This window comes from Gavialis gangeticus, unplaced genomic scaffold (assembly GCF_001723915.1).
Source record: "Gavialis gangeticus isolate Ggan-Ray unplaced genomic scaffold, GavGan_comp1, whole genome shotgun sequence".
NCBI classification, from domain to species: domain Eukaryota; kingdom Metazoa; phylum Chordata; order Crocodylia; family Gavialidae; genus Gavialis; species Gavialis gangeticus.
The window spans coordinates 155,567,074-155,581,351 of NW_017729025.1; the positions used below are offsets into that span (position 1 = coordinate 155,567,074).

Below are 14,278 nucleotides of genomic sequence, written 5' to 3' on the forward strand. Positions count from 1 at the left end.
CTAGATTAGATCTGAGAATCACCGTGAACACTACAACCCAACTACGTCAACATGCCAATCTAGGAAAAGCTGTTCCAGTTTGCGGCTTGTCAATAACTCGCATTATACAAGCAACATATACCTTCCCTGACCACTAATAATGCCAGCAACAGCTATGGTGAGCCAGTAATGCAAGTTTAACTGCATCCTTCCTTTTAACTACTATGGGGAAAGCGAGGGTTGGAATCCTCTGGTCCCTCCCATTTTCCATTGTACAGTAAAGGGAATCTATATACATTAAATATAATTACTAGGCAGTGTACACCATCACAATCCTGTGCAGCAAAACATAGTGCCCTTGGCATACCTAAAAAGAAGCATTCACTAACTGACAAGCAACACAGAGCTTTGGTTACTTATTTTTGTGCACTGGTAAAACAGCTCTCATTCTGGGGTGTCTATAAAGCAAGTTCAGCATTCAAACTTTAGGGAAGAGACTGCCCACATCTTAAGGATCTGAATGCATTGGTCACCATCCAACATTTGCACCACAATCTGATCCTACCACTTGGAACACATTTCACAGCCTCAGAACCATTACTCTTGTATGCTGTTGGTAATGATAACGGCGACTGCCTATGTCCTCCACTTCTGATATTCTTGGTTTCTTTTTGTATGGCCAACTGCCATGTTGGTAGTTGTACTTTTTCACAGTAATTATCCTGTCTCTAAAGAAGAAAAGAGCCCTCTATATCACTGATAGAAAAAGAGCAGAAATGGAAACTGAGGCAAAAGAGTACATTACAAAGGTGAACTATGGGGACTGAAGTTCTCCCAGTTCTCAGACAGAAGTGCTGATATCACACTACAGGCTCCAAAGGCTGCCATGAGGTAGTGCACCAAATGCTGGCACAGAGAATGCCTAATTTCAGTGCCAAATTTTTTTGTGGATATTATGAGGACAGGTCACACCTGCAAAAGGAAATTAGAAGTAAATGCATTCTGCTGAAGTGGCTACCTTTTTAAATATAACATGCAAAATCATATATAGCAGGGGTAGGCAATGTTTTTGGCCGGAGTGCTGAAAAAACCACATCTATCTTGGAAAGTGCTGGAGTGCCAACATGCCGGAGCCCAGAGCAGCTGTTTGCAGCCTCCTGGCTGCAGCCAGCCAAAGGAGCCGAGTCTGCTTGCAGCCTCCCAGCCGCCTGCTGGGAGCAGCCTGGGCTCCATGGCTGGTAGCAGCTGCTTAGAGTTTGGGCTGGCGGTGGTGTGCCAAGCAAAATGGCCTTGCATGCCATGCTCAGCATGCGTGCCAGGGGTTGCTGACCCAATATATAGTTTACTGCACCTAACACTTAAGTCAAAGACATAGAAGCACACTTGTTTACTATGCAGTAGGGCTATGTGAAGCTTCTGTCACTGATTTCATTTGGCAAAGATTCGGCTCGATTCGGTAGCTGAATCTCCAAATCCAAACCAAATCAGGAGACCTTTTAGTCTCTCAGAATTGAACTGGAACCCTCCAAATTGATTCAGAGAGATCTGATGACTTGGACGTAGACACAGCTTTAAATGTTTTTTCTACATACCTCAAGGTACCAGGCAGCTCGTGAATGCTGCAATGCTGGGGTGGATGGAGCATCCCACAGGAGCTTACCAGCATGCTTGGCAGCAGACCCGGAAGTGGACCAGAAGCACTTCCAGTCCACTTCTGGGTCCAACGGGCAGTGGGCACCCCCCACATCCCCCTGGCTTGGCAACTGGTGCCTCCTGGGTTTCAGGGGGGCACCCGGTGTCCCCCGCAGCCAATCACCAAGCCGGGGGGCAGAGAGTGTGTGTGTGTATGTATGTGTGCATGCACCCAGTGTGCTCAGCAGCAGACCTGGAAGTGGACCAGAAGTACTTCTGGCTGACTTCCAGGGTTGCCGCCGAGTGTTGGGGGGCAGGGGGTTCTGCAGTCCTGTGGGATGCTTCATCTGCCTCAGCATCACAGCATTTACGAGCCATACCTGGTACCTCAAGGTATGCAGAAAAAACATTTAAAGCTGTGTCTATGGCTGAATCGCTAATTCTCCAAATCAGCATCAAATCTTCAGATTTGGATTAGGCCGAATCAAATGGCAACCGTGATCTGAATCAACAAATCGAATCACCGTCCCCGATTCAGGCCGAATCCAACTCCAATATGGCCCACTTTGCACACCCCTACTATGCAGTTTGCAACAACAAAGATCCCCATTCTCTTCAACAAGGCAGGACCTAATCAAACAGCAGAGCCTAATATAGGCATTCCCTCATCCATGATTTTAGTATCTATTTCACTGAGTTGAGCTTTCAGTGTAGTATCTTTTTAATGGAGTGTGGACATTTTAAAACATGGCAAGGAGGGATGTATACACTTCTGCCTCCAGCCCTATTTGCGTGTGTTTTCTCTCTGGGCCTGTTCAATGTTCCACTGATGATAAAGAAGGAGAAACAAAACAGAAAAAGAGATCCTACAGGTTTTTTGTGTTTTTTAAAAAAAAAAAAGTTTCAACAAAGAACTCCAACCTAATTTTGAAGGGTTATCCTGAGAAAGCTTTATAGTTTTCATGAAGGCAAGAAATTGTTAAAACCAGGTACAGAATTATTACCTACCATGCAGATCTCCCTATCCAATTTCACTAACAGTTCAACATGTTATCTGCAGCCATCCTGTAGTCCTGTGCTTGGCTCCTCTGGGCCAATATTACTGTGTACAAATACTAAAAAGTTACCCAGTCCAGTTCTGCTACATAGATTACACATACTTGTTAATTTATTCTGATTTTCACTTGGCGTCTCTAGATGAGAAAGCCACTTTTCTGAAAGTTCATCCATGATGTAAATAAAAATTTGCATACTGTGTACAATAATTTCACAGAGAAATTTGCCACAAAAACTGAGAAGAGACCTGCCTGTTAAAATAAGTGGCTTATCTGCTAACTTTAATAAATAAACTAAAAGAAAAAAAATTTCCAACCTACTCCTGTCCCTAGCACATTTATTAAAGCAAAAACAAACCAGTCCTGAAGCTCTTCACTGACGATGCTTTGTTGTTGAACATGTCCTGCAGACTCTGAAATCCTGAATATACAACTAAATAAAAGCACAAAACTCCCACCGATGCAGAGTTTAAAACTAGGTTTATAATTTCCTATTTTATTGGCATGAATGTATTTCTAAACTTAAAAACCCTTCTGGTAAGTTATCTCAATTTCTTATGACAAAATTTCTCACAACACACAAATATTTACAACATATACATATTTTTTCAGTCCTTTACACTGGATCTCAAAAGACAAACATTTTTATAGGTTACCACAGAACAAAAGCTGTGACTTAGATTTTTTTTTAATTTCATAAAACTATCATAAGTTAAAGTGAATAGATTTCTTTAAATTCCTTGTAGCATTTTACAAGTGCAACAGAAAACTATGTAGAACCAATTCAGGATAGCTGCAGTTCATTGGATAAATGTTGCCTGTTGTAATCACATTGTTTCACAGCAAATTCTTGAAAAAATAAGCACCAATCATTCTTGCAAAGAACAATTTTATCTAAAAGTATTGAAAAGTGTTAAATACAAGGTGTTTAATTTACATAACAAGCAATAAATACACCATATCCAAACTTGTATTCTGCATACTGCTACCCTGGTACATATAATGTACTAGAAAGTCAGCAAACTGTCAACACCTTTTAATTTTTTTGTTTTTTTTTGTTTTTTTGTTTTTGTTTTGTTTTTTTTTAAAAGAAATCAATTTGACTTCCAACCAACGGTTTGCTACTATAACAAAGGCCACAAACAGTACGTCTGGGACAGCATACAGTGTTAAAACTGACAAACTCCAAGAGGGGAAAAAACATCTAGCAAATAAATTGAATAGCTGTAGATCATTGCTGGTGATATTAACATATACTAGAAAACCTTAATATGCTGCTACTATGATTTTTTTTTTAATTATTGTTTAGTCAGATATTGTAAGAGCAAACAAATGCTCTTAAACAGGTTAAAAATAATTGTGTAGCCACATTATTCTGTTCTCATTGTCCTGCATGGAAAGTTTTGATGTCACTTTTTAAATTTTGCTTGAGCCTTTATTTTACAACAGAGCATTACCTCTTACTCTAACTCAGAATTGCACATAAGAAGGCTATTAAAAAGTACAATAAAAATCTGCACAAATCAGACTTAAGAAGAGTCAGTATGCTGTACACTTTCTACAATATTATGTTGATAAGTGACTAAACAATAAAGAAGTGCTGCCACTAAAATTTTCAGAAAGTTCTTCAGTTGAGGAATAATTGAATGGAATTATTTTTTTTGTTTAAAAATGGACATCCTGGTCAGTTTAAGACCTGTAAGCTTATGCATTTAGCCTCAATGACTGATCTTCTCTCCTTCTGGAAGAAATGTCAATGTCTATTGAATCCTTGCCAACTATGAGCCTTAAACGCTTAGCTGGAGGAAGAGGAATAAAATCATCTTCAAATTCATCATCATAGTCATCCTCATCTTCATCATCCTCTTCTGAGGAGGATTCATCTGCTGTTTCCTCCTCGTATTGACCATAATCATCCACTTCCATTCTTGACCCCAAGAGAGAGAGTGTATCACTACAACACATGCCATTTTCATGAAGGTCCTCAGAGTATGCCCCTCGGTTCTCATCCTCTCGTTTTAGCTGTATCTTTAATTTTGTTGAACTATTGCCTGATCCTGAGTTAAATCCATTATTTAACTTTGCTACATATAAATTATTATCTTTTTCATGGTCTTTACTTAATTTGATGCTTATCTTTGAAGAATTCATTCCATCGTTTTCTTGGTCATTTGCCTTGCTGCTGCTATCATGGCGCCTACGAAGAGTCAGTTTGGGAATCCCAGAGCTATTTTCAAGGATTAATTGTGCATCATACCTAGTGATTCGTCTTTTCTTTTTACTTTTTGCAGTTCTAAAGCCATCCTTTGCTTTAAAATTGTCAGATGTAACAGAGCACCCACCAGACCCAGAAATACAGTCTTTATAGCCAACAGGCGTGTCCACTACATTACTCCTCTCTCCAGGTTCTGGATGAGAACTGATCAAATCTGGTACTTCATCTTTGCCAGGTACATTGTATGTAAGATCAGTTTCTTCCATTTTTGTAGAGGATTTCATAAGTTTTCCTTGTCGCGATTTCTTTTTGGACATTCCCACATCAGTCTTCTGGCACCTCCCCTCCCCTTTATGTGATATTCCATGAGCCAGGTCATTTTCATGAATCACATGAGACTGCTGCTCTAAACTATCTGATCGTGTCCCAGTCAAGTTATTTTTATACCCATCCAACATATTTGGTTCAAGCTGTAGGTCAGAGGTCTCCTTCAAATTCATCCTTGTTCTCATTGACCTCCTGGTTATATATGTGCAAGGTGATATTTCACCATGCTCATGAGCACCTTTCACAGAATTTAGTTTGTATTCTCTTGCTGCATGTCTTGTTAAACATCCACTAGAGACTGCAACTTTTACTGGTCCCTCAGTTTCTTTATCCTTTCTAATGGGTAAGTTTTTATATAGAACTACTTTAGGCTCTTTGAGAACTAAGTTTCCCATTTCGAGTTTTCTTGAGGCATTCTTTTGCTCTGGCCTTTTACACTGATTTCTCAACTTTATTTTTGAAAGTAAAGGCTTTGCAGGCTTTTTCAGTCTCTTTGGTACCCTGGAATTATTTATATGAGTTAGTTTAGATGAGGTAGAATTTGATGAAGCTGGAATTCTGGACATCGACTGTCTTGTTAATGCTCTACTCTTGCTGTTCTTTTTTACACCAATTGAAGATTTTCGGTTAGCTGTTGAAAAAAAAAAAAAAGTGTGTTAGGACATGTTAATTTAACCTGGCTTTTTACCAGGTACTTCAACCATCTTTATGATCTTGCTTTTCATGGAAATTTGCAGAAGTCATATTTTTGCACTGTGTTACATTATGATTTTTAATCAAATGGAAAAAACTGCTAGCTCACAACTCTGGCCCATATGGTATTGCCTAACAGTGCCCAAAATTACATTTAAACTTCAAGTTTTGGAGAGCCTACACTTAAAGCCTGTTTCTTGGTAATTTGCATGTAGCAAGCTTTCCACCTCATCCTCAAATTCTGCTGTACATTTTTCAAGCACAGCTGAGGATCAGAGCTCTGGTCTTCTGCCACACTTGTGCTGGGGAAGGGGATGAGACTATTTTTTCGTCTAATGGTTTGGCTCCTGCTCTCCTTGTCAAGCCCCTTACACAGAAGAGTGCATAGGGAAGCTAATCCGCCCAAGGAAAGCCACATTTCTAAACTACTTTGATGGTGGGCTGCAGAGCTGTTTTTTAAGTTAGCACATTTGCTGCTTTTCCTTTGCATTTTGACTCTTTTTTTTTTTTTTTAAACACAGGGAATGGAAATAGTGCCAGCATGAAATCACAGCAGCAAATAGAAGCTAGAGAAACCTAGTGCATTAAGCAGTTTGAAGTCTGCCTTGACAAGGCAAACATAATTAGAGTCATTTATGTCTTGCCTTAAAAGAAAAAAGGTAGATATCTCAAAGTTGCATGACTACAAAACCCAGTCAATCACTGAATAAAAATCCCTTTGAATTTCTTTTAAGATGACCAGCTGTCAACATTCATTTTGGACTATAACTGAACTGATCAACTTTCACCTTACTGACAATAGCAAGGAATATAAATGCCCACTTGTTGAACAACTGTCTAAAGAAAACAACAACTTCCTTATTTAACATATACCAAGTTTATTTATCTGAATCCCATTTTTCCTATACAACATCAATTCCTTTACCTCCCTGAAGTTTACTGTTTAGGAATAACTCTTATCTCCTAAATTGTATTTTTTATACGTTTACTCAAATTTCAAAACATGTACACCCACTCCAATCTAGACATTTTGTCGGTATTGCTTAGAAACAGGATTCATATGGAAAATATGCAATACAAGGTAAGTTTTTCTTTATTTTTTTTCTTTCATTGTTTCTGTATTTTTTGTTGTTAGGAAAAAACTGAACTTACAGTTTCTTGGACGAAATAAGTTGTGGGCTGTTCATTATGAGACTCATCAACATCACACATGTTTAAAGAGAATTTTCTCATGAAAACAAACCCCATAAAAAACAGCTTCCCTTTGCTTACTTGCATTAGCTTTTTCCTGAGTGGTATCTGCATCAGTGTTAGAGCCGACAGATTGGCTGTCTGAGTTTTTGCTGCTGTCACCCAACTTTTTAAGCCTGTTTAAACGTTTATCCGTTTCTCTCAGTCCATATTTGCTATTGATCACAGGAGTAGGTGCTGGCAGGCCCACTCTTGATTTAAAAGCACCGGTTCCACGTCTATAAAAGAAAATATCACATATCAACAATTCTCAGTATAATCATACAGTTGTTTGATAGTATATACATCATTACAATCATAGCTATATTCAGACGACCTTCTTAAAACAATTGTATTACCTTAGTTTAAGGTTTTGCAGGCAGTTCAGGTATTGATAAGGTAGGGGATTTAAATGCGTATTTCATTTCTAATTAGGGATAGAGAAAACGGTCCCTGAATTACTGAAAATTGATTCTTGTCTTTTGCAATTACTTTCCCCTTTTCTGTAAACAGGGGATGAGCTAAAATAAACTTGTCTTGGTCTGGGAGTGTTGGAATAAAGTTGTAAATTTTATGGTCCAATAAATGAGGAATTTTTGCAGGTGGCATCTTCTATTGAATCAACTGCATGTTTTTTTTCCTCCCCTCAGACTTGAAGGAGGCAGCACTATATTCAAAAGCTTGTCTAAGGCTATCCCAACCATGCAGATTGTCCAATAAAAAGATATCACCTACAAAAATTCTTGCCTCTTGTTTTACTATTATTTTCATAATTCAATTTGCCTGGAATGAAAATTCAGTACAGTACTTCAAAGGACATCTGATATGAATTCTGTTGCTTAAGACTTCAACAAGAAATTAACCATTATTTCTTCCCACATTTGCCTCATTGTAAGAGCTGCTTACACCAATTATTGGGTTTTTGGTTTAGCAATGTTGGTCTAAGGACATAGGCAGGCAAGGTTCTTTGAGTAGATGTGGTATCTTTTATTAAATTAACTGAGTAGTTGGAAAAAAGTTCTTAGCAAACAGAAACTCCCTGTGCCTGAAGAAGGGTGACTGCACCTAAAAGCTTGCTAAGAAGTTTTTTCCAACTACTCAGTTGGCCTAATAAAAGATATCACATCTACTCAAAGAAGTGCCTGCCTAACAACAATTACTGCATTTGCTCCACCCTGCCTACCTCTACATTTAATACCAACAGCCAAAGTAGACAGTAATGGTATAACTACCCTTTTACCTGCATACTTTTCTTTGGATGGATCAAGGTTTAACTAATTTATTATCAACCCCGTACTCATGGGCCAGCATCTTTACTTCCCCAGAGAAAATGGAAACAGATGAAGATTCATCAAGTCTTAAGACTTCCTCTTCTCTTTTCTCTTTTCAGTTCTAAGTCACCACGACTATTTGTGCAGAAGACGACAGATTCCTGGTACCTTCAATTGCTCAGAGGGGTTGGTTTTCAAAGTAAAAAGGACAATCTACTTGAGGTTCTAGTGTACTAAAGGAAAAAAAATCCTTGAAACAGAGTTAGAGTGGAAGAGAGATGATGAGACCAATATAAATCCTCTCGTACACTGTACTGCTGACCATCACCATGCCAACCTAACTTTCCCTGAAAATTAACAAGTAGTAGTTTGATATGAATTATGTAGTGGCTTTTTTTTCTTCTTTTAAGTTCTGCAAATTATTGGGAGCCAGACGGAGGTATCAGGCTGTACCTAGACGAAAGGGTAACTGGCTTTACCTCAGGGGGGAATTGTGCCTCAAATTACAAGCATCTCTATTCCCTGCTTTTGAAAACACCTGGGGGCCTCTTCTTCCTGGAGCTTGATTTCCTCTAACCAGCAAAGAAGGGACAGAGCAGAGACTAGTTCCATTTTCTGCTCGCATACAGAATTAAAAGAAGACTGACCACAGCTCCATTCTTAACCAGACAGGAGAGTAAAGGGATGAAGCACAGCCAATCAAGAGCATGGATAAACTACACCTGAGTTCAGATAGATTTAGTAGTGTTTTAGGTTGTTTGCCTAAACCAACTTGATCGCACCTTTGCAAAAAGCTGAGAAGGAAGCCAAATTTCCCCAGCCTTTTCAAACCTTTAATCTTTTAGAACGTCATACTCACCGTTTTGAAAATTAAGTATTAGGTTAAAATGGATTCACACAGCACAACTAACAATATACTGGTTCCCCAAATATGTCAAGAGCATACCTAAAAATGACACACATGCTATCTAATAAAATGTACACACACAACCCAATATGGTGTTCGTTCTTGCATATACACATGGAGAAATACACATAATAGCATGCATGTTTGTACATGCACGTAGGTAAAGATTTTAGTTGGCTTTGAGAGATCAGTATGGTCTTTCCAATAGTATGGTCAAAACGAAGCTTTTAAAAATCTATTATTTTAGTTTTGAAAAGTTAACCCTGGAAGCTGTAAATGTACATATGCCTTCCTAAGAATGAATTCTGCTGGCATACAAAAGGGCAGTTAGTCTGGCTGCATGCTTTGTTTCTCAAAACAAGACCTCTGTTGGTCTCATTTATCACTACTATTTTAGAAACAGAAGCAAGTGAGCAGTTCAAGCCATTTGTATTTTAACTTCAAACTTCCTCTGAAACCTGTTGCACCACCCCCTGGGTGACCATGCAAGATGACTTCCAAAAGCTAAAATTGTGTAAAAGCATTAACACACTGAGGATGGGAACATAAAACTTCTAGGTTTAAAGATCTTCAGTTATCATCAAAAATGCCTGCCTATAAATGAAGTCTGTACCAAGACAAGGGATGTCAGTAGCATGACAAGAGTTACAGGGAAGGAAACTGGTCCTCCCTTTCTTATACAGCAATCTCCACCAGCTTGGATGTCAGTGTTGGAAGGAACAGGTAACACAAGCTAATTTTGCTATCTGTGCATATACTGTATGTTCTAGCTACAAGGAAGTAAAAACATTTTTGCTAATGCATCATCTACAAGTCATGTTTATGTAAATTCCCTCTTCCTTCAAATTGGCCTACCCACATAACACCAGGCTGGGTAACAACAGCATGGCAAAACTGCCAGTGACACAAACAAGCAGTGTTTCTCTTGAATTGCATAATGACAACATCTTATAAAAAGGAAGATAAAATTCTTATACTATTTAAGCAAGTGGCACTAAACCACTTCTTAAATGAGTAATGGACTATTTTATTTTCTGCAACTTTCTTCCCTTACAGCTAGTGCAACAAGAACTGAATCTTCACATTTCTGAACACACTACAGAAGACCCAATGATAATACCTGGGTGGTGCCCCCAGGAAGGGATGAGAGCTATACACTTATGTTGAGAACAGGTACTTCAAAACAAAAATTCCCTGGAATAAAGACACGAGAAATTGTGAAATTTTCTAGGTTGAGGCAGTGAAACAGCTCAGTAGAAAAACTATGGATGAATTTGCCCCTATTACTGCAAAATGACAGGACTGAGCCAGTACTGTCCACAACAGCAGCCATCTGCATCTAAAATGCATAAATTCTAACAACTATAAAGACTGAGAACTACTACTCCCGTTTTCATTAAAGAGGGGCACATGAACAAGAAAGATCAAAGCCAGTGGAAGAGAGGGAACACTGTGGGGGATGGGTAGGAATTGGATCAATGATTTCTTTGGAAATGAAGGCAACAAAGTTCACAGCTGAGCGGTGGAGCCTTAGATGGCCAGGTGTTTCTACCATTCTTTGCCCCCCCCCTTACCCCTGCAAATCTTTGTATTTTATAAAGATCTGATGTCTACATTGTTCTAACTTAGCAAAATATAGGCCATTTTAAAAATCCTTTAAAAAAATGCAAAAAAAAAAAATATGTGATGATTATTATTATGTTATCTACAATTCTTGGACAGCCAAAGACAGTGAGTGAACCTTCAGCTTTGCAATATATCACGTCATCATCCAATATACCATGTCTTTCAATAGCACAAACCTTTCACACGTGTAACATTCGCAGTATTCATTATTCTCTCCAAAGAAGCCATCCCCGTAGTAACAAGAGATTTCTTCTCCAGGTTCAATATCTCTTAGAGCTTTCACACATGCTGTATCACGGCCAGTTGATACAAACTGAAACAAAAGTAGTAATCACTAATGTTAGCTAGCATTTGTGAATAAAACAAGTTGACATTATGGTGGGGAGGGTATTCTGTATGTGTGGGGTTTTTTTTTTTAATGCTTACCTTACAGTTAGGTCTGCAATCTGAAAAAGGTCCAAAAGATAAAGTCAATTAACTGTTGATAAGACCTGAAACATGAATAGTTATAGACATCTAAAGTAAGGTTTCACTCTGACTTCAAGAACTGCTAGAATCTCAACTAAAATACTTAAGGGCATTGTATTAAACAAGAATTTTCTGTATCAAGAGTGGGCATCTTGAATCATTTTAACAAATCTCAGCTTCTCAGTTTTGTTTCTGTAACACATTCTATTATTTTTCCTTTAAAAAATGACAAGCCAAGGAAAGTTTTGCTTTTTCCCCTGTAGGTACAAAACGCAACAGAATCAGTGAAGTTTGTCTGTCTAAGCAATGAGCAAGGAACACTGCAAGTAGTTCACCTAGGAACCATGTTCCTTAAAGGCTAGAGCTCAGGCCAGGGGAAATTTTTGTACAAGTGTCATGTAGTAGGGCCCAAATCTGCTGTTTTACTGATTCTCAGATCATTTTCTTGTCCATGTTTGAAAGGAGAAGACAGCCCTCCTCACAGCTTCTAATTGGCTTCCAGTGCACAGCCCAGCAGCTCTGAACTGGAAACTGACCAAGATTTAGGCCCTAAAACCAATACCGTACTTCAAATCATGCTAATTATATTTAAGATCCAAAATTCAGAATGAATCTAAGCAACATTGCTACTTTGAGGCATCCCTTACACACAAGAGAATTTAAAACAGAATTGCTTCTATTACCTGATGCTTTTTACGGCTTGTTACTTACCATGGTTGATAAATGCAGCAGGACCAAGCCATAGCTGAGCACAGTTTTTCCGTGTAGAATACATGACGCTGAAGTCATTCTCTCCATGTCGGAGCAACATGTTCTCTTCCATTTCTGACAGTTCAGCAATACAGCCCACTAATAATTCTATCTTGTCATTTCGCTTCCTAAATGTTAAAAGATAAAGATAATTATTCTAAAAGTGACAAAATATTGCAAGTAAACAACTTTCTTACCAAAAAATAAAATTTCTACACAATGAGAAATGCTAAAAGACCATAAAGTCTTAAATCAGCTAAAAGAAAGCACTAATGGCATTAAAAATTAAAATTGTAATTATTTAAGATAGACCAAACTTTTGTCAAAGAATTTAGTCTAGATGCCTGTGCACCTCCTATGAAAGTTGCTCCCTTACACATTAATAAGGTCAGCTTTTACACATTAATAAAGTCAGCTTTTCCATGACAAAAGCCTGGAGTTTTCAATTCAACCCCTACAACTGAAATCACAAGAAAGCATTTAAAAATATATTAGTAAAGCTGTAATGTTGAAAAGATAACCACGGAATTTGTTAATTTTGGAACTTTCTCTGCATGTACTTAAGTTACATGCATTTTAGTTCACATTTAAAAGGTTATACTCCTAAACACCTAACAAGGTGCTTAGCTTTTGCTAAACATGGGGGGATTTAAGTGCCTTGTTCAGCAAGGGCATCTAGGTCCTTATTTTGGATCCTCAGAATATTTTAAATGCACAGAGCTGTGTGTGCGTTTCTGTCTAAACTTACGTGCTTGTTATTCTGAACACACGTGTGCAATTGACAGAAGACAGCTTTAGACTACCGCAGGAAAGGTTCTGGTGTCAAAGCGTGGAGTAGAGTTATGGGAAAAGATCCTTTGTCAGGTTAAAGAAAGGAGGCACTGAACCCACTGCACTATTTTGGAGATAGAAAAATAAACTCTTTCCTGAGGTCAAAAACAGCAGCAGCAAAATGGTCAACTGTTGGAGCTTCCACAGCCATCAAGGACAAGGATGCCAATGACAAAGTTTCATGTGTTTCTATCTTCCTACCCAACACTGAAGAGCTCCTACACAGAGATACACTGGAAGCTGAGGTCCCATTATCTCCCCCCTTTAATGATATCATGTAGAAATGGGGAAACCTATCAGTTCTGTGCTTCTCCTTCATCCACCTCGTCCACTGGCTAGAACAATCACAGCTTCCTGCATTTGGAGTTGAGTTGGGAGTCTTGTGCCTGTTTAGGACACAGCACCAAGAAGCTTTCCTTTGACTCACATGGGAAGAATGCCAATACCATCTCTGTACCCCTGTGATAAGTAGATCTTCAGAGGTAAGGCTCTTTGAAAGAGAAGCATGCTCAAATGACTGGAATGAAACCCAGAACCTTCAAGTATCAGACCCCAAACTCTCACAGGTTTAAAGGGTGGCCCTTGGGTTTTCACCTACCCACTGCTCCCCTTCCCCTCCTGCACCCTACAGCTCCAGCTGCAATAGCAGCCAGTCTTCAGGTTCCTCCCTCCCTGCTCTAGCTGCCACTCCCTGCCTTCACCCCAAAGGGCAGGGCAGTGTGGCAGTATGGGGAGCTGAAGGTGAGTCTGAGGCCATGTGGGCCATCAGATGCCTTTAAAATAGCAAATCCCAATGCCTTTATGCCCACCATAGCTGTTCTACAAACCCTCAGTTACTAGTTTCCTTTAAATGTAGGCATGCCAGGTCTGTAACAAGACTCCATCAGGGTTTCAATCCTATTATGCTAGACATTCCCATTGGCAAGCTGTTCTTTTGAGTGGAGTTTCAGATTCTCTCAAATTACATTCTGTCAATCTGAATCTGACTCCATATACACAAGACACAGCCAGTCTAGAAACCAAAGTTGTGAAGCAGAGAAGTGTCCCAAAGTAGATATTGCTTAGCACTTTAACAGTCTTGGGTCTGAAATCCTGTTCTATAATGAGTAGAGATTTAAAGCAAGTCTCCTGCTGTTTACACATTTGGGTGATGTCTGTAATGACTACCCAAGAAAACTCCCAAAGACATGGAAAATGAGTTAAAAACCCACCACACAATATACAACAAAGGAAGACACCAAGTGCTTGCTGGACCTTGGCAGTCACGAGGAACTGGAGAGTGGTCATAGTTGCC

General features: G+C 39.0%; 1 protein-coding gene across 1 annotated transcript in view; it reads right to left on the reverse strand.

The window, feature by feature from the left end:
* Window positions 1-3,250: 3,250 nt before the first annotated feature.
* Window positions 3,251-14,278, reverse strand: part of KMT5B (lysine methyltransferase 5B) — a 47,250-nt gene continuing 36,222 nt past the window's right edge. Inside the window, exons 6-10 of the mRNA XM_019519825.1 lie at window positions 12,115-12,281; window positions 11,362-11,381; window positions 11,112-11,248; window positions 7,174-7,370; window positions 3,251-5,839 (exon numbers count right to left, since the gene is read on the reverse strand). Coding sequence (XP_019375370.1) covers window positions 4,371-5,839; window positions 7,174-7,370; window positions 11,112-11,248; window positions 11,362-11,381; window positions 12,115-12,281 — 1,990 coding nt within the window. The 3' untranslated portion in view covers window positions 3,251-4,370. The remainder of the gene's footprint in view (window positions 5,840-7,173; window positions 7,371-11,111; window positions 11,249-11,361; window positions 11,382-12,114; window positions 12,282-14,278) is intronic.